The sequence below is a fragment of the Nannizzia gypsea genome, genomic scaffold, assembly GCF_000150975.2.
Source record: "Nannizzia gypsea CBS 118893 supercont1.7 genomic scaffold, whole genome shotgun sequence".
In the NCBI taxonomy this organism is placed as follows: Eukaryota; Fungi; Ascomycota; class Eurotiomycetes; order Onygenales; family Arthrodermataceae; genus Nannizzia; species Nannizzia gypsea.
This window is the reverse complement of record NW_003345195.1, coordinates 1,076,832-1,103,315: the sequence shown is the minus strand read 5'-3', so window position 1 is coordinate 1,103,315 and position 26,484 is coordinate 1,076,832. Positions and strand designations below refer to the sequence as shown.

The 26,484-nt window shown below is 48.1% G+C and overlaps 8 protein-coding genes across 8 annotated transcripts; 1 reads left to right on the top strand and 7 right to left on the bottom strand.

Moving 5' to 3' along the window:
* Nucleotides 1-1,544: 1,544 nt before the first annotated feature.
* On the bottom strand, nucleotides 1,545-4,053 carry MGYG_09168 (hypothetical protein; the record flags this gene model as incomplete). The annotated part of the gene is made up of 5 exons (XM_003170426.1): nucleotides 1,545-1,754; nucleotides 1,833-2,426; nucleotides 2,481-2,623; nucleotides 2,683-3,399; nucleotides 3,480-4,053. The coding sequence occupies 5 exons, from the start codon at nucleotides 4,051-4,053 to the stop codon at nucleotides 1,545-1,547; spliced, it is 2,238 nt and encodes a 745-aa protein (XP_003170474.1).
* A 700-nt stretch (nucleotides 4,054-4,753) lies between these two features.
* MGYG_09167 (hypothetical protein) lies at nucleotides 4,754-8,434 on the bottom strand (the record flags this gene model as incomplete). Its single annotated transcript, XM_003170425.1, has 3 exons — nucleotides 4,754-5,488; nucleotides 5,555-5,589; nucleotides 5,719-8,434. 3 exons carry the CDS (start codon nucleotides 8,432-8,434, stop codon nucleotides 4,754-4,756), a joined length of 3,486 nt encoding a protein of 1,161 aa, XP_003170473.1.
* Nucleotides 8,435-8,841: 407 nt separating this feature from the next.
* On the top strand, nucleotides 8,842-11,696 carry MGYG_07718 (hypothetical protein; the record flags this gene model as incomplete). Its single annotated transcript, XM_003170424.1, has 2 exons — nucleotides 8,842-9,006; nucleotides 9,066-11,696. 2 exons carry the CDS (start codon nucleotides 8,842-8,844, stop codon nucleotides 11,694-11,696), a joined length of 2,796 nt encoding a protein of 931 aa, XP_003170472.1.
* A 1,200-nt stretch (nucleotides 11,697-12,896) lies between these two features.
* On the bottom strand, nucleotides 12,897-16,512 carry MGYG_07717 (DNA binding regulatory protein AmdX; the record flags this gene model as incomplete). The annotated part of the gene is made up of 3 exons (XM_003170423.1): nucleotides 12,897-12,976; nucleotides 13,051-16,365; nucleotides 16,434-16,512. The coding sequence occupies 3 exons, from the start codon at nucleotides 16,510-16,512 to the stop codon at nucleotides 12,897-12,899; spliced, it is 3,474 nt and encodes a 1,157-aa protein (XP_003170471.1).
* Nucleotides 16,513-17,726: 1,214 nt separating this feature from the next.
* Nucleotides 17,727-18,092, bottom strand: MGYG_07716 (hypothetical protein; the record flags this gene model as incomplete). Its single annotated transcript, XM_003170422.1, has 2 exons — nucleotides 17,727-17,961; nucleotides 18,061-18,092. 2 exons carry the CDS (start codon nucleotides 18,090-18,092, stop codon nucleotides 17,727-17,729), a joined length of 267 nt encoding a protein of 88 aa, XP_003170470.1.
* Nucleotides 18,093-20,770: 2,678 nt separating this feature from the next.
* MGYG_07714 (hypothetical protein) lies at nucleotides 20,771-21,450 on the bottom strand (the record flags this gene model as incomplete). The annotated part of the gene is made up of 2 exons (XM_003170421.1): nucleotides 20,771-20,960; nucleotides 21,239-21,450. 2 exons carry the CDS (start codon nucleotides 21,448-21,450, stop codon nucleotides 20,771-20,773), a joined length of 402 nt encoding a protein of 133 aa, XP_003170469.1.
* A 1,076-nt stretch (nucleotides 21,451-22,526) lies between these two features.
* On the bottom strand, nucleotides 22,527-23,456 carry MGYG_07713 (hypothetical protein; the record flags this gene model as incomplete). The annotated part of the gene is made up of 1 exon (XM_003170420.1): nucleotides 22,527-23,456. The coding sequence occupies one exon, from the start codon at nucleotides 23,454-23,456 to the stop codon at nucleotides 22,527-22,529; it is 930 nt and encodes a 309-aa protein (XP_003170468.1).
* Nucleotides 23,457-24,194: 738 nt separating this feature from the next.
* Nucleotides 24,195-25,891, bottom strand: MGYG_07712 (ribosome assembly protein RRB1; the record flags this gene model as incomplete). The annotated part of the gene is made up of 3 exons (XM_003170419.1): nucleotides 24,195-24,219; nucleotides 24,283-25,558; nucleotides 25,693-25,891. 3 exons carry the CDS (start codon nucleotides 25,889-25,891, stop codon nucleotides 24,195-24,197), a joined length of 1,500 nt encoding a protein of 499 aa, XP_003170467.1.
* Nucleotides 25,892-26,484: the final 593 nt, after the last annotated feature.

Genomic DNA, 26,484 nt, shown 5'->3' with positions numbered 1-26,484 from the left:
CCCCAAAGCTTGTCTCCAGCACTGTTCGTTGCTTATCTCTCCTCAGACACTCATCTTACTCCGTACATGCTCCATATAATATTCCGTACGCCCATCACCCAGTGAGACTGATAGCGACGTCTTGCTGCAACCCGTTCACCAAGAAAACATGGCGCTTTGACGTCCCGCGAGGCTGCTGTGCGACGTCTGGGGCGTGTGGAAGCTTCAGCTTCAAAACACGGAATCGGGTTTGCGCTGTCGTTAGATGTCATTGGCTCCTCTTTCGCTTTCGCTATCTTCGCCACACGCGCGAACGGCGGGAGTTTAAACGCTAGTGTGAGAGAGCGAGAGCGAAAGGACCTGGGCCTTCTTCTCCTTCTCTCTGCATACCTGCTCCGTACAGAGATTATCCTGGCTGGCCAGACGACATGGGTAGTTCGCTATCCCCCGACCACGTCACTCCCGGGGGGTTCCTCGCTCCACCCATTCGTTCGTCCTCCCGTCATGTCGGATCTGTGACTCAGGATGGGTTTATGCAGGAGCGGAAGCGAGACTAGTGCTCGCCTATGACTGGGCACGGGAAGCTGAACCCCCTTGTCGGTCACGGAACTGGAAATAATGCATGGGATGCAGGCCAGCCGGTGCGATCTTCACCCATATCGGGTCCGAAGTCGCTTATCAAGCTGTCCCCTTCCATATATCTGATGGCGAGGATCTTCCGGTTCGTGGGGTAGGTTCAGTTCAGGCATCCAGGTTCGTGTTTTAAGATTCGCATGATCAGACAAAAAGGAGTTTGGGACGAACAGGATGGTGGCAGTTGTGAGACCGCCTATCAAACCGGGGAGAGGGATGGAGAGCTTCCATTTCGGCACTTCAACAAATGATTTGACCCCGGGAAAGTCAAACCAGATAACTATCTTATATACACCTTTTTGCTTCGTTCGAGGGTTTATTCCGCGGTTCCCCGTTCGATAAAGATGTTAACAGCTCTATTAGGACCCTGTTTTCTCAAACGCAGTCCATTTTAGCTACAAGGAGCTAGATTTTTGACTCTGCCGTAGATGAGGTTTAATCGCGGCTCGGGATCTTGTTAAGCAAACAAAAGGCTAACGGCTTCTCCAACGGCTACGGATGATACCCACAAAGCCAAATTGTACATTAACGACCAAGTCGATCCTGGCGAACTACTATCCAATAGATATTAATCCAATAGACCGTAGCCTCATGACTGCAAGCACCCAAAAAAAAGAAAAAAAGAAAGGAGCATATTTATTATATCAGGGGGGAAATGACTATTAGCTGAGAGCTTGAAGGGTTTCTTTTGGCGAAATCCAGAGGTGGCACAGGGGTATATATCAAATGGAACATGTCTTGGACAAAAGGAAAGGATTAGAATTACTCAGAACTGATCGCTGATGCAGTGGAACAGCGGTTCCATAGACCACTATTATTCCAACTCCGAATATAGTTGGGGGAAAAGGGGGTTTCTAAACAAGTGTGATAGATGGAGACATGGCGTGTCCGGGGGAAAGGGGGTTTAAGGGGACGGTGAGGAATTGCGGCTGTTAATCGGAGGTAGGCATGCCCTCGACGACGTCGGTCAGGGCTCGCCAGTTGTCAGCCTGCAACTCGGCATATTTGACTCTCTCCTGGCTCCAGTCTTGGTGCAGGAGGCTGATGCGATACTGGCTTCGTTGGAAAATGAGTATCTCATCGCGGATACACTCCTTGATGAAGACCCCGCGGGCATGCTGCTGGACAATAGACTCCTTGTCCTATTCGAAACCATTAGTCTGTCGTTATAGCCAGTAGGCGAAACAGAGATTCAGGGGAACTTGAGGCACGGAACCTACCTTGATGATGGCGTCTTCAACCTTCTTCGCTTCCCCAGGTTTAACCGCCTCTTCAGGTTTGGCGCGGATGGCCTGCAGCTTTTTCTCATTGTTCTCGATGCGGCGTTCGAGCTGGGAGATGTTATCCTTTGCAAAGCGATCTCTCCGATCGAACACGTCTCGCATAGCGACTAGGCAGTCACGCTGAGCCTTCAGATCCTCAAGAACGCCTTGGTCCCACGCCTTTGCTTCGTCCTCTAACAGGCCTTGACTTGTTTGCAGGTGATTGGCAGTCGCATTGATGCCATTGTTTAACAGGGGAACGTCACTGGTATCGGCAGCATATGTGTCCATCGTGCTCTCGGTCAGGGCATGGAGCGCCCTCGAAACTCGGAACTGCTCTGCGGCTAGGCCTTGGTGGCGTTTTACCAGCCTGTCCATCAGGAGGCACAGGTTAATATAGATGTCAGCTGAGCGGCGGACACCCGAGCGGACGGTGTCAAAGGTATCGTTCAAGGTTGATGGCAGCGAGTCTTCCAGGTCTGGGGGAAGCGGCTTATCCGTGAATTCCTCCTGTACGGAGATGGAGGCTTGTTTACGCCAAACAGCCAGTTCCTGGGCGCCTAGTTACTAACGCATAGAAAAATGCAAACGGAAGTATGGACTTACAGTAGGAACGGAAAAGAACATTACAACCAGCTGCTCCTGGTTCAAAACCGGGTGACGTACGAGAGCATTGGCAAAGCGGACGAGGCCTCTGCGACGTTTATCCAAAAAGGAGTTTGAATCCGCTGATAGGTGAGTGCCATTGACTTTAGAAAAACGTATTTGTGAGCATTTTTAAGGTAAGCTTTCCACCTGTTCAACGTACCTGCAACCCTCTTGGGAGGGAGTAATGGGATCTGCCGGAAGGGGAACTTCTTCTGGAGGCAGTCCACAAGCCAGACAAAGTCACTATATCTTCGAATTACGGAGGTAGCCTTGCGCGCAGACTTGACTTCATAGTTGCGGTGCTGGAAGAGGAACATGCCCTCTTTTTCAGGGAGCATCTGGATGGTAATAACATCCTCCATCCCCGAGTTGCTTACTTGACCGCCGCCCAACGACCTGGATAAATCATTACGGCTGGAGTTGGCTTGTCCACTATCAGGTTGGCCGAACCCAGCACCCAATGTACCCTGATCATAATTTCCAAAACCGCTTGCAGACGACGGGTTCCCAAACCCACCACCTCCCCATCCAGACCCAACGCTCGCGGGAGCGCCAGTCGATTCGTTCGATCTTGTGCTTGCAAAATTCCGAGGTTCGGTCTGGGTGTTGGGCTTTGGTGCTGGCTCTGGTTCGGGAGCGTCATGGGCAGCCGAAACTCCATTTGTGCCACCCTGGTTGGGGCGGTGGACTGGCTGACGAACTACCGGGCTTCCCCATGGGTCTGCTTCTGGGCCAAATGAATCCTGTCGCAGCCTACGGCGTGTTTGTGGTATCTGAACAGTATGTTGTTCTTCGGTGGATTGTCCAGCAGCTGTTCCATTCCCAGCATTTCCCGTCTGTACACGAGTGATATAAGGAATATTAGGCTCCGGTAGTCCTAACCCAGTATCAAATAATGTATTATCAGTATAAGTATGGAGAAATAATGGTATTATGTAGATAGAGATTTGAACTTACTCTTCCTGCGCTCGTCAACGCTGTCCAAAGTAATGTCTTCGCCCTCCTGCGCCAGGCCTACAAGTGCTAGAAGAACATTAAACTCGTTCCTCCCAAGGCTCGACTGAGCTCCATTGTTCGTCACCAAGTTGAGAATTCCCGTTTGCTCCGAAGAGCTCAAATGCGTGGTTCCCAGAAGGCTTTTCAATTCCTCGACACCGATGGTCCCCGCAGCGCCTCCTGCAGCGCCAGCGAGCGCGTCGAATGCATCTATATAGCTCTCCGGAACATCAGTCGATGGCAGGAGGGTCTTGACAATCTGCTGTCTCGAGCCGGACTTCCTTGGTGTCGGCATATCCCAGGGCGATGAGTATCCGTTGTCGTTGTTGTTGTCGTCGTCAGCCACGCCCCTAGTGTTGCTATTGCTGTTATTCTTATTGCTGCCGCTGTGGGACGAGAAACCCTCGTCTGCTCCAAACAGCGAAGAGGGATCGTCCGCGAACAAGCTTGATTTCACTCGCGATGAAGATGATGGCTGTTGCGCTGCCTTGCTGGCCAGCGGAGAGTCCTCGGGAGAGGAGCCGAAGAGCGACATTGGAAGGTCGGGAAAGCCGGTCGCGTATAGCTGAAGGTAGCTGCTGTTATTTACAGGGGCCTCTCAGAGCGCGCGCGGCTTCAAGGTCTCCCGGGCGTCAAGCAAATAGCAAGTAATATGAAGATCGTTCTTCCGGCCGCAACGGGGAGGGATGTTTTTGCGATGCAGGTCAGTGATGCAGCGGACAGGCAGCTAGGATCAAGCTTAACTAGCTTTGTAAACACCGCCACCGAGGCTCCTCGCGCGAATGGGATCGAAGATATCCAAGTGGAGGACCCTGTACAGACAAGCGCAGCAGGCGATAGAGCCAGCGTGTGTTACCGTGCTGCTGTCAGGTCGTGAGCGAGAGGAAGATGGGTTGTTTAGCTGACGTTGTCGGTGTTGACGAGGTTGGGATTTTGGTTACGACCAAGAAGCTTCCGCCGTTGGACTTAGTTACTATTTGACTTGACTTGATATTAGGTTATTTAGTCGACTGGTTATTTAACTATTAGCAGACATAGTTTTAGTTAATTAATATAGCAAAGCTTTTCATGACAGCCGTTTTGAGGTTAATAATATGGAGTTTAAGCTCGTTACGACATGTATACAGAGACCTGCGTTGATAGACGGGTGTATTGGAGGCCATGCATTATTCGTAGCCTGTTGGTAGGTCTCATTCGTATTTCTAGATCCATTAAATATGCAAAGTCGTAGATAGTTACAGTTCAAAACTCGCAGCAGTTTGCGCTCCATTTTCACAAGGGGCAGCCGGAGCATGGCATAGGGGCTGTCCAGCCTGAGAGAACACAGCATGTATCTCTGCTAGATCATTAGTTATAGGGTATTGTAGGATGTTCTCCCAGCCTTTGCCGCCGGTGGCCATGATCAGTTCAGGGATGACTCGGCCGGGGAACCACCGCTCACGTCGGATGTCGGCCTTGCCAACTCCCTCAACAGCTGCCCTGCTTGCTCGTGTCGTCCTCGCACGCTTGCTTGACGGCCCGTTCTGCGGGAAAAGCCCATTGAGCCTTAGCCGGTATTGCTCCAAGTACATGTCGAACAAGACAATGTGTCGGATATATGGCGCCACGTCCTCGGCAATGACTGAAGTGCCGTGCTCGAACGAAAGCGGACGGATACTGGAGGCCAGGATAGAATAATCGGGTGGGTCAATAATGGCTTGGAAGGCATCTTGAAACACTGTTTTGTGAAGCTGCTTCGGTCCCTTGGGAGCTGCTCTTTCAAGGACGTGCTCCAGTACATCGTCCTGTTCCCCTATGCATACCTCAGCAGGACAGAGGGCGGTCTCAGTAAGTGTGCTCAACGCTGCACCTATCTTTGCGGATAGCTGGTTAAACTCCATCCGGGGATCTGATTGAAGTAGCTGATATCCTTCAATATAATCTAGCCTTTGCTTCTCGGGTATTGGTGGCATGGATGGATCAAGTGAACGCTGAAAAGCCCACAGTTAGTATCATATAAGCCTCGTCCTCGGTGATTCATTCAACAGTAAGCCTACCTTGTTGCCATGATATCCTTCGTCGCAAATTATATCTAGACAGCTCCTAACATCAGCTGCTAGATCTATTTGTTCCAAGCTGTCAGTTAATCCAAAGCATCCACCACTCATTCGGCCATTCCCGGTTTCAAGCCAGTCCATCAACCCGATATCCCACTGCTCACTGCCTTCGTTTAATAGCTGTTGTCGAAGCTCTAGGTGAGTTTGCTCGGTCACAACAGTATCTGCGCTATACCATCCCATGCACTCCATGTAGGTGTCAGAACTTATCGTCCTATACAATTCACCAGAATCCCGTAGGTCCAATGCTTCCGTAGCCACCATCCAGTCTAGTCCTGATTTCCGGCTGCCTACTCCCATTTGGCACCAAAAGCTTAGCCGCGTGATAGTTGCTCGAAGGTCTCTCCCTAAAGCAATATATAAGTCCGATACAGCTTTGCGGTCTAGCAGATGGCCCTCGTTTGCGCAGAGCAGTAGTATATAATCGACTGCAAGATCATTGGGCGGTGGTTGAAACCGTAAGACTGCATGAAGGACCAAATTATCTAGTGGAAGAAGACTTTCATCCGTACATGTCATGACAATCGGCCTTTTGGATTGGCTGATCAGCGCAAGCACTCCAGTCCAAAATTGTTTATCTTCATTAAACAGGACATCAACTTCTTCAAGCAATATCAACGACTGCTTCTGGTTTATTTGAGGTTTTGACAGTTCGCTACTCTCCGTTTTGGGCATCTTTTTCATCGAACCAGCATCCACGGACTTCGGCACACTTTTCTTTGCAAAGAAGCTTGCCATAGTGCTTTGTTTAGAGCCCTTCCCATTATCAAGAGCATCTGAGCTAACTTGTTCTGATTCACCATCTGTCTTGGCCAAGAGTTGAACAAGGTGATTCTGGGTCATATCACCAACTCTCTCGACTATGTCCCGGGCACCCCTCCGTGTACCGGCATTTATTTCAAATACCTCAAACCCCAATTCTCCAGCTACAGCGTATACAGCCGCCGTTTTCCCACACCCTGGTGGCCCGCTAAGGAGTATAGTATTCGCCATCGGCCGTTTGGCCGAGGTAGTGCCCAAATCATTAGATCGAACGATTGACCTTTTCACGGGGACTGTAACACATCCCGCCAATTCGTCTTCCGAATTCTGAAGTTCACTCATGACGCCATCTTCATCTTCACTCGAAACGATGAACCCATCCAAGTCTTTAGGCTTTTTCCGTTTCCTTTTCCTGACCGCCTTATTCTCCGGCGTTTGACGTGGGCTTGTGCCTAACCCTGTATCGACTGCCGAGACTTGATGGTTTTGGAGCCAACTTCGCAGGATGGACGTCTCAGGGCCTAGCAGAAGGACTTCGGCAGCTGTTTTGGGGGCATATTTCTGAGGCCACGTGGTATCGTCATATTCACCCCTGTCAAAGGGGCTTGTAGCAGTATTCAGGGATGATGCAAGTTTTACCAGGGCTGGATGTGTTGTTTGAGGTAAAGTATCCAGCTGACTCTGTCCACCCTGCCCAAAGTTGCACGCTGCTAGCTTTTCGATAACAGCTCTTTTGAACTCGCTACATTTAAGAACGTGTCTTTTTGGGCGCCGTAGAGCTTTTGATCGTTGTTGTTTGGGAGCAGTAGAGTTTGACCCTGCGAGGGATAAGGTGATAGTCGAGAGGATACTCTCGGTATCGGAGACTGAAACGGCCGATTGCTTTGCTTTCCGCTTTTCCAGCCTTCTACCAGTTGAAGGATATACAGGATCAATGGGACCACGGGTATGCACCATGTCTCGAGGTGGCCAGATAGGATTAAGAGGTTCCCTGACCTTCTGCTTCTGGCTAGTAGAGGGAAAAGAGAGAGGAGGGAAAATTCGTGAGGTCGATGTAGAACTTTTGTTTTGTAGTTGAATTGAAGCTTGTGGAAGTGTAGAGTTGCCTAAAGCATTGGATGGGGTATTTGAAGGCTGAAGAGGCTGATTGGAGGTTTTCTGTTGGCTCTTTGATAGGAAGAAAGGGTGAGTAGGCTTAGGTGGCCCTGTAGAAGATGGTCTTGTACGAGGTTCAGTCTTTGATTGTGTTGTTCGCCGTTTCAACTCTGAATATGTGGTACGTCCGTTCATGATATCGTCGATAAGTTGTCCAATATTTTGTTTGAAGGGCCCACTGGGGTTATATGCAATCTTTGCAATTTTAACTCGATTGACGAATTTGGCAACTGTGTTGAGACGCGAGGACTTTCTTCTCGTACTTTGGCGAGGTTGCTTGTATCCAACGCTTTCACCTAGTGGGAAGGCGCTGAGTAATTTCGAGTCTAATCGCAGATGTAACAGCCTCCTTTCGGGTTGTGACTTTTTGTCTGATGCAACCGGGGATTTTTCGTCTAACTTTGAGCCAGTGGGTGTGCTCGATGCGTCGTAGTATGTCACTGGCATCTCGGACACAGGATGGACAGAGGATGCAAAGGAAGTGACTTGCGGCTCTATTTCTGGAACTGCATTCAAAACTACCGGATTCATAGTCATAGTTCCATACTCTGCTGTCTTGCATCGTTTTCTCCGATGGCCTGCTTCCTCCTCAACGTCATCCAAATGGTTTAACTCAAAGGGCTGGAATACATCTTGGGCAGCGGTATCCCCATCGGATTGGGAATTTCCATATATATTTCTCTCAGATGTATGTTCAGGGGTTTGACCCCCATCCGGGGTGTTAATAGCTTGGTTGCCTCCGTGCTGGCTGGGCTGGGGTCGGAGAGGTTCTGGTTGAATGGGTGGAGCAATGCTCTCATCTAAAAGCAGTGTTAGCCAAATCCGCGCAGACACCCTTGAGGAAACTGTACGTTTGCTGAAGAACGGAAGAAGCGTCTGTTGCTCTACCGCCCTTCGGGCCATATTGAGCGTCATTGACCACTGCGGTTGCTCCGTGTTCAACGTCCACCAGGCGATATGTAAAGTAACAATTCACATAAATAGCAGCTCAGGCCCAGGTCGACCTGGCCTTCTCTGTCAGCTGCACCATCGCTGTTGCTTCACGCTGTTGTCGGTTATATCGATCAACTTAGCAACCTTCGTCACGCTTTCGCCTTCGTCGCGTCTTTCTTTTCCCGCGCGCGTCGACGCTTAATGAGATTCGGCCGGAGTAACTTTTCTCCTGCCGCCGCCGAAACTCAAAAATTTTAGATTGCAAAAAGAAGGAAAAAAGAGAGAGAAAAGAAAAAGAAAGATTTTGAGATTGAAGACGTTGACAGAAACACTCGACGAGCCCGATATTAGCCTGTGGACAGTGCATTGAAGCGGTCATGTCTCTACCGGCCCCGTCTCTATTGGCGCAGTTGCCACGACCGCTGGTCAATGCTGGTGGGAAAATTCAGTTCGGAGAAGTATATGGCATCCAGGGTCTGAAGAAGCGCAAGCGACATGAAATTATAGCTGCCATCGATGGCGAGGGTGTTAATATATACAATGTGAGCCAACTCTATATGTAGGATATATAACTGTGATGTCAAAAACTGACAGATTTTAGGCTCAATTCCCGAAATTGGTGACCTCATACGCAATCCCACCTCAGGCATCACATTCTTGCCCACCATGCTCTATAAGACAAAAGCTCCCAGGAAACTCAGGGGCAAAGAGACAGACATACTGCGCAGTGGAAACCTCCGGAAAGGAAATCAAATGTTTTACGGACGAGGTGGTTTCAGGCAGAAACACGCCAAACATATCTACAAGCTCTTTCCCTATCAAGGACACTGCCAGCAGACCTATCTTTATAGGCACCATTCCTACACATAAGCCATCCGAGGAGTGCTTTGATACCTTTGATGTCCTTGTTGCACATCAGGATGGCCGGCTAAGAAGGCTTTCTCCTGACTTAAAAACGGAAAGATGGACCATTCGCTCGGAAAATACTTGGTCATCCCGCGAGCTTGCCGCATGTTTTACTGTGAGCTTTGAAGACGCACGAAAATTTCTTTTCCGCAAGCGCGAAGATATAGTAGCGTCTGTATTGGGTGGTAGATTTGGGACCGACCCTGACAATTCCACTATCCTAGTCTTGGTGGCTCATACCACGACCGACACTTTTCAACTCAACGACGTGCAGGTTATGTTCTACTCTATTTCTTCTCAGGCTCAGACCGATAATCTCCAACTCCAAGCTCCTGAGCTGTTGGAGCATTTAATGACACTGAACTTACCAGCACATCCAAGCCAGGATTCATTGACTGCCCATGACTGCCAGTGGAGTGCTAACTTTGTTCCTGGGGAGCTGTCTCTCTCTTCCAATTTCGGATTCATAAGCTTTGATATAACTCAGTTTTCCCCCAAAGTGTCTTCCTGTGTCATGATAGAGGGCGAGGCATTTTCCTCGGTCATGCGGATATCCTCCCAGTCTATCATTACTGGAGGTAAATCTACACTATCTGTATATGATACACATTATCAATCACTCCAGGCAGCACTTCCATTGACCGAGGTTTCCAAGTCCACATCGAGTAAGAAGCAAGATGTTACGAGTTCGCTTGAATTTATATCCCACTTCTCTAAACTTAATGTCCTGGTGGCGGCATACGGTGGTAGCCTCTACAGCTTTGATCTCGCTTCTATCCATAATGAACGCTCTAAAAAACGGCCGAGAAAAAGTCTCTTGATTGATTCGGTAGGAAAAGGAATTATGTCAGGGGCTAGTGAAACCAAGAGACTGTCCATCAAATGGCCAACGGTGGAAGATGTCCAACCTGCTAAGCTTTCGGAAGACCAGCTTGCTCAACACTGGAGTGACCTAAAGAAGGAACTTGCCTCCGCAACAAGTACATCCACGTTTGATGCCGTTATGAGAGCAAAATTCTGGGATACCCCAGGGTCTTGCAAAGAGAGGGGCGAAATTTTCCCACTAGATGGTGCTTTTATTGATCCAGAGAAGATAAAATTCCTACTAGCGAGAATGTTTAGGGTCAAGGTATTTATCGACAAGGCAACTAACAACTCAGCATCGGTCAAACTTATCGCATCACTGATTCCTCCAATAACGTTCAAGTGGCTTGTCAATTCGAAACATCTCAATGCCGCCAATATCGAGGCTGCCCTGCGGTGTACCAATGACCCTCACAATCTATCCAAACTCCCAACCGGCGCTTTAGTTAAGGCTTTGGCTTCTTACGACCCATCTATGAAGATATTATTGATCTTGTTGCGCGGCCCTGGGTATCTAGAGGTGACCGAACTGGCCCACGCTCTCCGTGCACTACTCGAGGTTGCTCGTCGGCAATCAAATGTCTCTGACACTTCTCAAAAGTCAATTACGGAAGCTGCGCATACTGAAACCACGGACAATGCACACAATGCCTCAGGAGACAAGCAAGTAACAACTCCAAGCACAACACTTGTGAATGCAATCACAGGTTTGAATTTGGCCCTAAACAAGTTGCACTCGCATCCATTGAACTGTGTTACCAAATCCATCCGAGACATACTGTCAAATACTGACGTTCTTTCCATCATCCATCACCTCCGCTATTCCCTTGCTACCGGTGGCCACACCTCCCGCTTTACGGAAGAACCTCCGGCTGCTTTCTCTAACTCCAAATTTCCATCTTTGTCTCTTTCAGTAATTGTTGACTTGCTTACCGCATGTATCGATGCTGTTGGACCAAGTGGATGGATATCAGCAGCTGGGTTTGCAGGCACAGCAGGAAGTGAGGCGTCTCTTATTGCAGATATGAAGAGTGAAATCGCCGCCACTCTTACTGCTATCGACGAAGCTACCTATTTGAAAGGGATACTACGAGAATTTATAAGGTGCTGTGAAACCTCTGCCCAGCATTTGGCCACCGCATCTAAGTCTCAGCGTGCCAATACCGACGGTACATCAACCAAGGCACAGAATGCAAAGCTCAGGCGAAAAGAGTATCATCACGGAGCTCGTATCCTGGTTTACAATGTCCCTGAGGATTCGGCAGGGCTGGAAGGTGGTGACTCAAAGATGCTGCCACTGTCACTCAAAGTAAGCGGCGCTCAATCTGGGGTTAACGACGAATTGTCCAAGAAGAAAGTACACAAATCCACAGGAGAGGTCAGATCCAGGAGTGGGAGAGAGATTGCTCACAACAAGCATAAGGCTGTTGGTAAATACTCGTTTGAAAGGATTGTTATTTAGTGTCTCCAAACAGGTCGATCTACTCATGACTACAGATAATATAAAATCAATGTGGCTTTCGTCAAATTGCTATTCGGGGACACCCTAATCATCGTACATTATATAAGAGGGAAGCAGAGGATTTGGTAGAATTGAAAAAGTCAAGTTAAAAATTCAAAGACAAAAAAAATATTAAAGAGTTTTTTAATCATGGTTTTGCCCATCGGCCAGCCAATTCCCCCTTTCTCTCTTGACCGGTTTAACTCATTCTCAAGGCTCTTTCAAAGGGTAAGTCGAAGGTATTCTCAGAAAAGTAATGTGTAATTCAGAATGGTGACCAGGAATCATATACATGGAACAATGTACACACATAGTAGGCAACAATAATGAAACGATAAATTGGATCTTGGGAAATAGCAAACAACGCAAAAACAGGAATTCAAACTGCATTTCAAGCAAGGTAAAAGATGCTAGACAAGCATTAAAAATATATAACAGCTTCAGTCAGCACAAAATCTCATGCGAATAACAAGGTAAATGATATGAAAAGCAAACTGATCAAATGATGACCAAACACGCATTCAACTCCAGTACAACAACGAATGCAACCGAACCAAACGCCAACCCATATTCTCGGTCGGCCGTAACATTGACGAGGCGGTAAAGGCATAGAAAAAGAAATAGTCTCTGAAATAAGCAAGCACCGAGCAATTTCTGAACATAAAATCATGAACATCGGATAAGCTTTGAATAACAAGTGTACAGCAAGTCAGCATATACTTTCAGCACGAAAATTCAAGTCAAAGGCGATCAATCACTATCAAAGGGCATTGGAAAGGTCTATACATCATTAGAGAATAAACGAAAAGGGAGAATGATTGAACCGAGCTACTTCTTTATCATCGTCTTTTTTCTGTTGTTGTTGAGGTTCCGTTGTGCTAGGCATTTTCTGTGTCGTTCGTGTATATGTAGTTCGTGATCTACCGCCGCAACCGTGTGCATCATCTCTAACAGAATATTTGAAATAAACCCATTTTCGATGATGAAAATTGCAGCATTGGGTCACAGCATGAACCATCACCAATAAAATTTTGTCCTTAAAAGTGTATGTACCGCAGGAGAATGAGATATCGAGACCAATGTGGTTAACATTGCCAAGCCGAAGAACGATGAATTGGTATCGTCTCGCAAGATGTATTGTTTACGAGATGAAGTAAATGCTTATCCAGAACAAGAATTCTGGGCTCTCAATTTCATCTTCTGCCCTTGAGCTTCGAGTGCATTTGACATCAGCTTAATAACTGCGGATTAAATACTCATTAGTACAATCCTCTCCTCCGGTAACAAAACGCAAGTTTAGAGGATAAGTGCTTACCTGGCCAGACACCCGCGTTTTTCAGCAAAAAGGCAGCTGAGAGAACAATCTTCGATCCATAACCACCATCAACCAAACTAGGCAGGCAGTTCCATGACTCGGATCCCGTGGCTCCAAGATGAGACATCATATTCTTCATTTTATTCTCGACGTTGTTCAAAATATCCTGGATCTTCCGCATCAGATTGCGGTCCTCTTCCTCCAACAAAACTGTAGCCGGAACTTCGTTGAAATCAACATGGTCTTGGCCCAGAATTCCAAGGAATGGGCCAGTACGCTCTTGCACGGCGGTAGCCCATTCAGCCAATACCTGTGCAGAATCGAATAGACATATCGCATTTTGGATTGGCAAGTCACGGGAAGTGAACTCAGCGAAGGTATTTCCCCATTCATTTGACATCGACATGGAGTCCGCGGCATAGAAGGCAGCCTTGCGAAGAAGACGCTCGCTTCTGGATGCTTGCATGTCGTTTTGCCCGTCGGTAGCAAGTAACGAGAGATTGTCATTTGACGAGTTCGATATGGTGAGATCTGCAACACCATAGTCTGCAAGTGATTCTAGCATTTGAGCGGAAATTGCGTCACCATTGGTTGAGAGTGAGAACCCTGGATCGGGGTTCTTGTTAGAAAGCGACGCAGATTGAACCGCTTTGGTAAGCTCATCCGCCATGTTGCTCCAATCTCGCTGCCAAAAGGCTTCTTTAGACCGGCCAAGGTTGACGTATAGTCGAACATAAGCTAGATCCAAGAGCGGTATGCTGTCTGCAGACAAGGGGCCTGCACCGAATGGATTGGGTCGTTCTAAACTGTGCGTAGGGTTACTACTCCAAGCTCGTTGCCAAGCTCTGATTGCGGGTTCGATGTGTACATGCATTGCTTCCGTCTCTTGATTCGACCATTGTTGGCCCAAATGTAGCTGTCGCGTTTCCCAGACATAATTATGCAAAGCATGAATTAATACCAAACATCCAAAGGTACTTGGCCGTAATTCACTAGACATCGATCCATCTGCTTGAAGAGTTGGCCCGTATTGGTTTTGGGCTGGCATCTGGCCTGCATTAAGCAGTGACTTAAGGGCCGTGGAGAACTCAATCGAGTTGTTTTCGGCACCTCCCATTGCTTTCCATGTGTCGGGAGATTGGGCTGCCCAAAGTTGTTCTTCACAAGGCAAAGTGAGACGGATTTCAGAATTTGTAAGAGCAGGTGAGTGGTTATACGTAGAAACCAACAAGCTAGAAAGAGTGAATATAGCATAAAGAGTTCGTTTTCTTTCCTCCACAATTTTCCACTTAAGCCATTCTTTCCTTTCGTTTGAGACTTCCGCATGCTGTACCATCCATGTCTCCATATTTGCCTCCGACAAATCGCTAGAAGAAGCATTGTACCCTAGCTGATCGGCAGGTAGAGATTCAGGTGGATGGTATTCTGTTAATTCAGCAGCTCGTGCTAGACTTATAAGAGCCGCGCAATGAGTGCTTGCAATGTCAACTGCTGTCTTGTCATCGCAGTTATGACCGTAAATAACGTTAAGTAGCATTGCTTGCACAAGCCAAAGTGGAGTGTTATGGAGCGAGCTATCACGGCTGTAGTTGGAACGACTGATAGCAGCGGACATATCAGCTCTCCGTCTCTCCTCAAGGTAGAGTTGAATCATCTTCTTGGCAGACTCGAAGAGCTCCTTTGATGTGGCCGAATCGTATTCGTAGAGGGCACCAATGGCAGCCATGGAAAGGATTAGACAACCACCGCCGAGAGCAATATTGCCTGCAGTGCTTGATGACCTAGGCTTTCCCGAATATTCAAGAGCAGTGAAATCCAAAGTTGGAACGTGGAGGAACGGTAAATGTGGATGAAAATAGGTAACATATGCAGAGACATATCGCTGGAGATCGTATGTACTGGGTATATTGCAGGTATGCTGGGAGTTTCCTAGCATATTTCCGGAGCTAGAAGGGCTCATAGGCGAGGCGTTAAGGGAGTGCTGCGAGAATCGGCGACTATTGAAACCCGAAGGCTGTTGTAAAGTCCCCATCAAAGCCTGTCGCGTTGAATCAGTGATAGAGCTCAAGTAGGCTGGTTGAGAAGTTTGATCATAGCCAGATCCAAAGGATTGGAGGCCATTTGTTCCACCCACGGATGAAATATGGAACGTACTGGTAGGAGCTCCCGAAAGCACGGGTCCATTCATTGATGCCAGAGAAGTGGATGTCGAGAAGGGCTGATTAGAAGCATGACTACGTGAAAGAAGAGACTTAGGGGACACAGTATCGGGAGGTGCAGCAAACTCGGGAAAAGTAAGGCTAGCGAAATCCAAAGCATATTGTTGTGATTGGCTTTGAGCTTGGTTGTGTAGCGTGGCAGGCCAGGCTGTGTTACCGGTTGATGTAGTGGCAGCTTGGTTAGCGGCGTCGAGAATTGCTTCACTAAGTCCACTTTGACTTCCTGTACTCATGGCGGATGGGGATGAGCCGTCAATCGCTGAGTCGTTAGGTGCGAACGCAACGGAGTTGTCGATGCCATTTAACCATTCGAATTTTAGATCATCTTCGAGTGTACTCTGTGTAGTGGTCATGTTTGAAAAGGTCTGTGAGAAAGGGGAAGCAGGGGAATCGGCAAAGCCATGAGGTGAGCCTGCAAAGTGCAGTTGTGCAGGGTTAATTGTACTTCCCTGACCGATCATTGCGTCACCCATGCCAAAAGGGAGACCAAAGCTTCCAAAAACTGGTGCAGTCCGAAGAGCATCGGGATATTCACTAGTGAGAGCTGCAGTATCAAGTTTTGATAGGCCATTCAGCGAGCTAATATTTGAGCGATAGTCAAAGTTTGGAAGATTTGGAATGCCTCCAAGGCTGGGGTGATGGGTATGCCCCGGCTGAGTAGGTCTGGAGGCAGAGTTTGCAGATGCAAGCATACCCACAGCTGCTCCTTCAACGTGACTGATAGTGTTGGCCCTCGGCCTCATAGTATTGGCTCCGCCAACTATCGAGTTTTTCCGGACTCGTGTTGAGCTACTCATACTTTCCCTTCTGACATTTCTTGGACGTGACGCTGGCGTGGTTGCCATGTGAAGTTTTTGCTGATGCCTCAAAAGTAGATCCCTTCGAGCAAAGCATCTTGTGCAATCTGGACATTCAAATGGCTTCTCCTTTGTATGGGACCGTTCATGGCGCTTCAGATGCTCTAGGCGCGCAAAGGACCTCGTACAGGTCACACAGACATGCGGACGAGGCTTGTCTGTTTTTGGAGGAGGCACATCTGGGTTGGAGCCTTTTGGTTGATTTTTAGGGTCAGGGGTTTGACCGGCTGGATGGGATACTGCAATTATGATAAGCACCGTTCGGGCAGAAGCAACAAACGATGGGATGCCGCGATGTAACCCTTACCAGGACCATTTTGCATAATTTCATTGATCGCCGTCAGGTCCTGACTTGGCTCGTTATTAAGAGTAATCTGATCGGCCATCATGGTAAACTTGATATCGTGAGAATTCAATCTTGTTATTGACCGTTCTCGACAATGTAATTGGAATGCGTGAAGGTAGAGAGATAGCTTGAGTTAGGAATGTCGGGTTAAATATAGAAAATTGTGAGATAACACCGAGACGACAGTAGGTACGAAGCAGTTGACATGTAGGGAAAGCTATAGATGCGTGGTTAGGCGGAACGGGGACTCTGGCGGGTCGCACAAGGGTGTCTGTAACATCACATACGATGAAAATGAATTGAGTCAGCCATAGTTGAACCTGCGCATTGGCGCAAAACGAAATGATAATAATAGCAACATGAGGAATAGGAACGGACACCGTAAAGGTATCCAAAGAAAAAAACACGGATCAACCGAGACAAAGGTGAATAAGATTGCATATGCGTAGAATTCGGGCGGTTGTAGTAGTCAGAGACAAATATGCAACTCACAAAAGTAAAGATAACAGCCAGTAGTTTGCCGGAGAGCTTGAAAGTCTCAAACAACGATCAAATATAGCCACACCGGGCCGGGAACTCTTCTTCAAGACCCCCACGGCTGGTATTACAAGCGAAGCAGAGGGCACGTTGTCCGAACAATGCAATAGACAAGCTGATCACTGACAGTTGCTATGCGTCATATGGCGGCAGGACGTGACGCTCAGCTTCGATGTACAGTTCAGGCCAGCGAGGCTGATACGGGCGCCGGAGGCGGGAATTGATATCAAAAGTACTATGTTTTGTAAAAACAGCGGTAAGGCTGGCTAGCAGAGTCGCTGCGGCGGAAACAAGCTATGGATGGATCGCATGCGTTGTTAGGACGTTCATTCGCTGATGGAGAAATTGTGCGGTGTGCGAGAGGTAGCTGTAATGGACTGAAGGCGTGTGTTTGTCTGAGTCTGGTAGACGAGAGAACAAAGTCGAAACGAACCCTTGAGAGAAAGCGTTGGGCGGCAAGAGCAGCAAGAAGGAGCACTGCCAACGTCTGGTATGAAGTGTTTCAATTGCCCGCGAGAGGTGAAAAGAACGCAGCACGCAGCAGGCTGTGTTTCAGCGACACCAACGCAGGAGATGAAATGTATGAGATGTCAGCGTTAAGCAGATGAGAGGGAGAGGGGGGAAACGAGTAGCAATGAATGTAATTGCGATATGGCCGTTGGCTGAGGTCGAAAGCAGGCCGCCCAACAGCGCCGGATCAGCGTCCTGCGGTGGTCCTTAGTTCGTGCTAGTTCTTCTGTTGTCCTTCAGTGTCTTCTGCTGCTTTTTGCTGTCTCTGCTGGTGCTGCTGCTACAACTCTGCCGCTCTGCTCTGCTCTGCTCCTGTTGTGCTGCAGACCTTGTCCTTCGTTCTGGCTGTGCTGGTATTCGGCCTTGAGGCTTAAGTATATTATTATTGGTGGCGGCGCATCGTCTTACATGGAACGACAGGATACTTTCTCCAGCGGTTCCCCTGTATCATGTTAGCGTTGTTCCACACCGAGACTGGGGTCACTCGTACCAGTATTTCCTTAGCCCGGTGCGTTAGATTACGCCGCCAAAACCAACATACCACTGTCTGGCCGTGAGATCCACGATATCCATGACAACCAGACATCCCACCGGCACTGTCAGCCATTGATATGGAGAGCGTATCGAGGCTTCGCAGTCGAGTGTGTCGCTCAGCGATTTCGAAAGTGCCGTCGAGGCGACGTCGTCCGAGTTACTCAATGCGGAACAGCGTGTACTGGCGGTGTATTTTTACACCAAGTTACATTACACCAGTACGCCATTTGACTTTACTTTACTTACATAAGCATGTCGTTCCTGGAAGTTTCTTCTGTCAGGGAATTCGAAGAGACGACATGATACAGAGACAACCTCTACTTCTATCCGCACCGAGAGAGAGGGGGGAAGACGAGACGGTGAGTATGATGGTCATATGGTTACGCAGTACATGCCTGCGGGCTCCTGTTGTCGAGACTCTGCTATACTAAAGATATATAGGTAGCACATCGAGCTGTCGCAGTACTCTGTACACACAATACAGATCAGGGTACGGAGTGCTGCAGGTGTAACGGGTGGTACGGAGTGATGACTCTGTTCTCAACGACAAGGTCACAGCCACAATGCATGCCATGGGAGCTAGAGTCCCCCGTACAGAGAGAGACTGGCGAGAGAAGAAAATATGCGCAGGCGGCAGACGGAGGGATATTCAGCGGGAGCGGTGCTGCAGGCGGGCTCTGTTGATCCATCTGCTCAAGCTGGGGGGTCGAGCGTCCTGGCTTGCATATTCCTAACTCCTGTGCGTTGAAGCTGCAGCATGCAAGTTCAGCCTTCGGGGTTCCGAAGCGATCCTGCGAGGAACCAGAGAAAGGTCGGTTAGCTTGCTGCACGCCTGTGTAGAAGAAATATTTCACTGTTGGACATGGTGGTGTAGATCGCCGCCCGCTCAGATGATAAGAAAAATATACGGAGTAACTAGCTAGCTTTCCAATTCTGGGCTGCGCTGCGTTCACAGGCCTAGACTGGGTCGTCCTCGTTGAAGTAGCTCGCCACAAGGCATAGGGTTTCCATCTGGGCGGAAGCGGCATGGAAGTCGTGTTGCGTTCCACAGACAGTTCATGTTTATGCGGTCTTGACGCTGGACTTTTTGACGGAAGAGGAGATGATCCCCTCGCGTCCTGGCCTCCAGCTCTTTCGACTCCCAGCTCATATCCATGGTGGATGATGGATGGATCAGAAAACGTCGGATTAACCCAGTCCCATTAATCCGATACATCCTAGGAAGTTACATCCGCCGACTGGCCATTTGCATATGCGACCAATTGATTTTCGTATCTTGTCCTCATTCCTCGACAATGCATAGAAACTTGGACAACACTCAATACCCAGCGGCTCCCACTTGCAGGAAATACTCAGATACACAGAGAAGGAATGTTTTAAAACGGAGAAATGGCGGGTAATGTCTGAGTCCTCGAAATTTGGACTATTTATATTCACTTCGTGTTTGCAGGCCCACAGAGCCGGAATAGAGCAAACCTCGGCACGCACAACCATCCAGTCGTTTGTTCTGAACTCCGGATGTTGATGGCGTTGCGGCCAACACGAGCTCTTCCCGAAGTCTGGAGATGGCCCCTGACGGCTTCTTCCCCACAAAATCAACCTGAACTGACACCGCGTGGAGTCCGGGGCGCAGTGGATCCTCCAAACCTGCCTTCAAACAACTAGACAACACTTGGGCATAATTTCCGTCTTCCAGCACGATGACACACCCAAAATCTGGCCAGCCGTGAAACTCTCTTGGCTAGACGAGTTCTTAATAATAGGATCAAGAATGAGGAAGAATATTTTAAGACGCTAGTGTAGCAAGAAAATGAAGAGCTCTATTTTCCTTTGGTTCAAACATATCCCGATATATGTACCGAGTTATAGTGATTGAGATATACGGAGTACTATGTACCCCGATCCGATTCCCGAGTGATCACTTCTCGGCGGGAGCTGGTCTGAACAGCTGCGAAGCTATTGTTTAGAGCCCCCCAAGTGTCCTATGATCCTGCAGAGTAACTGCCAGTACACCTCAGTAAACCGGTCGTGACCCTAATTTGCAACAGCCATACCTCAAATTGTATCATCAAAGCCATATCTCTCCTCCATAAACGAGGAGCTTTCACAGTACGACCTCGGCTCTCGACCAGCCAAGGCCTAGACGCCCGAACCATCTACTTCTTCGAGATAGTGGCATCACCAAGCTCTCGAGCTTTGACAATCGCGGATCTTGATGTTTGATAACGATCAAATGGAAGGAAAAAGGAACAACAACCTTGAGCCTGTACCTCGTGTACCTCAGCATTTCCCGGTATTTCACTGTATTACCAGTCGGGCAGTGTCATGATACATCGCTGTGACGTTACAGCAAACTTCAAGGCTAGCTTCTTATGAACTAGCGGCGGCATTGGTAAGCGGGAAGCTAATCTACATTAGGAATGAGACTGGTCATGTGTTGGAATCCTAAACGGGACTAGCGGCGCGTATGGAGCTAAAGCAAGGGCGGAATTACGTCATCTGCGACCTCGGCCAAAGCGTCTTCAACACCGAACTTTTTTTGTTTTCTCGTCCTGCTTGGTATCACTCTTGCTTTCTTTTTTGCGATTCTTCGATACTGTGCTCGTTCGATTCGATACAAGCCAGCGCATGCAGTCCTCTCATACTGGAGGCGTCCAAACGGAGATCATCAGGGACAGTCCGCGGTTCGCCATTGCAAACCAGACATTGTTTATAGTTCACGCAGGAAGCATGGTCCTGCCTATCAAGATGCAGGGAAAATCCTCCCCCAGGCCAGCAGGACCGGGAAGGTTCATGGTAAGCCGTTTGAACCCAGCTTCTCGATAACTAGCTCTCTGCCAACAGGAAGGGCCTGTCTTGCGCTGTTGTTCCTGGTCTTCCAGACGCATAATAGAGGCCTCGATATTACTACGGAGGAAGCAGCCCAGCTTGTTGGGATAACTAAACATGCAACCAGAGAGGTTGCCAATACGAGACCCGGCGCCACCTCATCATCTCAGTGGCTCGTTGAGTGTACAGACGAAAGACTAAATAATGGAATGCACGTCAGACACCCGGCGATGACGACCGTCAGAGAGAAGTAACATGATGGTATGTATGAGTATCGACTCCGTTCTATTCCCAGCCCTCTGGATTACAGGCTTATATTTTGGCATCGTGTCACCGAGATATCTCGAGGAACGTACAGAGGGCTTGAAGCCCTCGTATCAACACGCGGTGACCAGGTCAAATAGCAATATGTGTAATGTTCAAAGTCCTTGGGTACCATGAAGCGTGAATCGGCCGTCCTCCGCAGAGACCCCCCAACTCTCCAGGCTTGAACAAACCAAAACTCATCTTCCCAAATTTCATCCACGAATTGGAAGTGATTTTCGATGTCTTCCCGCATGTCGTGCATGACAGCTGGACAAGGATAGGCAGAGCTGGCGTTTTTGATGCATATGTTCTGCCAATCAGGCACAGGGTATCTTTCCACCTCTCCAAAGTTTACCCAGCCAAAGCTGCGCACCTGATGTGATGATATCTGTTGGGCCTGGGACAAATTTGTCAGCTCTAGTTATATAGACAATTCACGTAGACAAGAGAAGCATAGTATACATATGGAGTACTAGCCATGCACTGTACTGACGATATTGTAGATCCCTTTTTGGATAAAACGTTGCTACATGGTTTCTATCTAGCATCTGGCTCGAAAGTTAACGATAACCACCATATCGGCCAAATGTTAGCGTTTGCTATAGCCAGTTATGCGCTAGTTAGTTAAAGAGGCCGAGGGACAGGGACCTCAGTATTCGACTCATTGCTCTGCAACCTGAGCCTTGATTTTATACACAAATAACATGCTACACGGAATTGAAGGACATACATCCTTTTTGAGAGAGGATATACAACTGGCTCAAAGATACTTAAGAAACGCTCGCCAAAAATTGTAGCTTTTGGTTTACCCTTGGTGCTTGTTAGCTATTCTTCGTTTCTCGAAGCTGGTCCCGACGGTCAGATCGTTACACCCCTGCTTGATATCCCGCGGCTTCTATAGGTACTTACGCCCTTCCAGCTTACTCTGTCCTAGTACTCTGTACTGCAGCCTGAGTTGGCAGTATGGAGTAATCCTCAACAAGCCTATAGCACATTAATATTATAACTATCGATCGAGAAATCTGTCAATTAACTAGTTAGTTGGAATATATCGTAGACCCAGCTAAATGATCAATGTTAGATTCTCGCCAGCTTATTTTGTGGAAATTTATATATAAGTACCTTTAGTTAGACGGAGACTTAAAGTCTTGATAGTTTTGTTCTATTCTTGGTTTATTTATATTGGCGCCGTCGGTCAAGGTGGCTACCTTAGTTTACCGTATCTGCCCCTTAACGGGGACTTTCTCTTAAACCCCATACTACTGAGAAGGTAACTACGGGGTAGACATCCTCAACTTTGGAATAAGATTGAGACCTTGGTTTCATTTTCCTTGACATTCAGCTGTGTGGTTCCGGTGCCGTTGTCTCTTTCGCAGCTACATTATCGGTAAGCCCGTCATTCTTTCTCCCCTCTGTGCATTCTTTACTCTCCTTCTCCAACTCGTTTCTACAGAGCCTCCCATCCGACAGCACATACGCAAATTCCTGAAAATACCCCCTGCTCTGTCCTGTCTGCCACTGTCCTTTACTCTTTGCTTTCCACCACCTAAGTTTGGAGCCCGTTGGAAGGGGATGTCTGGGTTGACCCCCAGATAACCACCATATCATTGGCGGGAGCTCCTCGTCATCCTCCAAACGACGCATTTTGCCTTTCTTTCCCATCCAACTGCCACATCCTCCTCGAAGCTGCAGCATCTCCTCTACCCCTTCAGCCTTGTCTTGAGCGAGTATCTCTGGAACCTCAGCCAAGGTCACGCTTTTATCAACCGTCTCCCATCCAGTACGGACGACGGGTGGAATTGACTTTGTAGAAAACGCTGTCCGCGCCCGCACTTTTCTTACTAGAAATGGTTTCTGTGCCTGAAAGTTCTTATTTGAGAGAATATTTGCGGGTGTCAATGCAGATCTTGACACTTCCACTTGATTTTGCGTAACCAGGATTCTATTCCGAAGGACCGCAGGTGCGGACACATATCGACGAAATGCCTGTTGTGACGGATATGGCGAACGGTTTGGTAGCTGGCTCGGCAGGATATTGTTGATATCATGGTTCTGGGTAGATACTGGAGCTGCAGTTTGGTGCGTAACTGGCCGTTCTTCCATGCTAATATTCCCTATTGTCTCAACACATACACCAACTATTAGATTCGATGACGGGTTGTCATGCCACATTTGGATAACTGCCTTAGCGACAGCACCGCCCTTTTTCTCTTCGGCGCCTTGCTCCCTGACTTGCCCCTCCTGGTAAGTCTGATTCGGATCACGCATAGTTTGGGGAATTCGGTGATAAATGGTGGAATTCTGCTTGACGACTATGCTATTGCTCGACACTTAACTCCATTCTCCTCAACAGCCCCCGGGAAACGTTGAATAGCGAGCAAATGAAGGCTTAGAGATTCCACTCATTTCTCATTGAAGAAGAATTCAAGTAGATGGCAGAGGCCATTAACAAGGAATCAGCTTTGATAAAGAAAGCGTTGGCCAACATGGCCTAGAGTAACAGTATATAACAAGGAATTCACAGTTAAATGTAGAAGCCTCTCATATAACGTCACTGTGCCCAGCATAGTTCATGTTTTGATTGTCTGGCCAGCTACTGCCATTTGCTATGAGTTTAATGTTTAGTAGATCCATGGTAGGGCTCAGTCACTTGCAATCTTATTTTTAAGTTTAAGGTAGTAGGTAGTTACCAAAAGTGACTTAGGTATTTAGCATTATAAACCTCTAAAAGATACTCTTTCATCAAATAGAAATAGATAGTGAATCTCATTGCTGCGCATTTTTAGGGAGTATTAACTGCAGAAACTGAAAGTAACCCCTTTATGCAGATGGAATTAATATCTAGGCATATCTAGGCATTAGACCTGCCCTTTTATTGATACGTCTCTTCTAATTCTTTTCTTGTTTCCCATGAATCACTGGGCTAGGCTAATATAAAGGCCAGAATAGTGCCCTGTAAGCGTTGTACCTCCTTTTTTTTTCGCTATAAGTAGTATACCATGAATTTTAAACGCTGATAGTTTTGAAAACACTGGATATAGTAAGTTAGTGGTTTAGTATGAACAAGGCTGGTTAGGGAGATTGAGTTGCTTACCCGAAACCATTACCACCAGTAGCCATGATTGTACCCGGCATCTGCTCCTGCCAATGCAACTCCTTTACCATCTCCATGTAATGTACGAACAGCAGTTGTGATGGGACGTCAGCCAAACCAGCCTCCTCTCGGGACTCCTCGTCGTCTAGCTCGACCGCAAGATCCCAAAGTGTAAGGGTATTGTCCGCAGAGCTAACAGCAACAACGCTGTCATCAGTTGGATGCCATTCGATACTGGTAATTGGCTCCGTGTGGAAATCGAACGAAGCGACCGCCTCTGCTTTGATCTGAGAAGATCCAGCATTCGAAGGCTCGGGTTTCCACTGTCTTAAATCCCAAACACCCCACTGACCATCATCAGCACCTGTAGCGAGAAGGTGGAAAGTCTGCTTCGACCAACTCATGACATTTATGTCTGTATTTGAGATCTTCACGTCAACTGCTGGCTTTCGAGATTTAGACCGAACATCCCACACTTTTACGGTCCCATCGCTGCTGGCGGATGCAAACACATTCTTCTCATTAGGTGACCATTGAATTTCTTCCACAGATGATGAATGTCCCACAAACGGCCGGGAATCAGTAACCCACCCACCACCCTCCGACCGAGTAGTGACGTATATCAGGCCATCATTGTCGCCTGTAAGAAGTTTCCCTAGAGGGTAAAGAGGAGACCAGTCAAGGGCATAACCTTCCGATTTATGCATTCGTAGCGTGGATAATGGTTTAGCTGCTGATGGAGGGATTATCAATCCTGGATTGTCAAAACTGGCCAAATGTTGCGACACATCATGGATAACAACCTGTGTATTCTCTAACATACACGCTGCAAGGGTCTGAGGCGGCTTTGTTGGGTCCCCGGAGGCATGTGGTGTCTGGTGCGACCGAATCCGGTTAGTTGTGGAATTGAGAGGTATCGACTTTGACTCGAGTATGGGTTCTGAAGAGGAATCGTCGTCTGAATCTGATTCATCGTCCGAGTCGTCATTACGTTCGCGTTCCATTCTGCTTAGCCCGCTTAACTTGAGCACCATAAGCTCGTTCTCTTTCGCCCTCCTCGAGTCCGCCTGTGTACCAGAAACTGCATACACGGTTGCTGGATATAGTTTTCGATTACCACCTAAGCTATCTCTGACAATGTCGAATGATAGGCACGGCCACGGTGTGCTAAGAGTATGAAGCATATCATAAGTGGATGGATCAGGTGATAGAGTCTCTCCAGGAGCCAGCTTCGTTCTACCGGGGATAAATGTTTGTTTGTCCACTTCCATTGCATCTGCGTATAAGAAACAGTCCGTCAGCCATTATATCTTTCAACCGACAACAGAGGAATCAGGTCATGGGAAGGGTCTCAAAGAAACAGATTGGTATGCACACCGCAGAACCCAGACTTCTAGGGCAACCACGTACCCCTTTGCTCTTCAGCTTCACGCTCTGCATCTGGCCGGCCGTCAACTCCGGCTTCTATGATCTCATCTTCACTCTCGAACTCGTCTTCAAATTCATCCTCGAACTCCCCTATCTCGTCTGGCGGGGCGTCTTCCATAGGCCGGTCACCAGCTTTCAGCGCCCCGCTGGCCTCTTCGGCCTCTACACCACGCTTTGGCATAGTAGTATGTGTCTACCCGCTTGCTCAATTCGAGACAGACAATGCGGTGCAAAGGTGCAGCGCTGCTATCGAGGGGATGGAAGAAATCGTTATTTCGTTTTGTGTTATCGATAAATAAAAAAAATCTTTATATTATTTTTTTTATTCCCACATGTTTGGGTGTAAATGCGGGCCCGCGCTAGTCTCCTTTTGGGCCAATCCCAGCTTGCGTTTGTTGGTTCTCGCTTTTGGATGAACTTCGTCTTTTTGATAGACAGGAAACGCTCACGAAAAACGACAGAGAGACAACCAAACGGCGGATTGCGGCAGTATTGGCTTTTCTCGGGAGCCAGGTTAACTCGTTTCGACCTGGGACCCCGTCTTCAGTCGCTTGATAGCCCCTTGACCGCACAACTTTACCGCGGCTGCCTCGAGTCTACGCGCTTAAACCTTGAGCTCTCCCTTAAGCTCCCCTGACCGAGTAGAACAAAAGGAGGCACCTGGTAGGCCTTCTTTACACCGGAGTGACATTTCTTTCGCACCTAGGGGCTTCCCTCGTATGTTCTGCATGCGCAGTCCTTTCATTCAACGCCGAAACCGAACAGAAACCGACG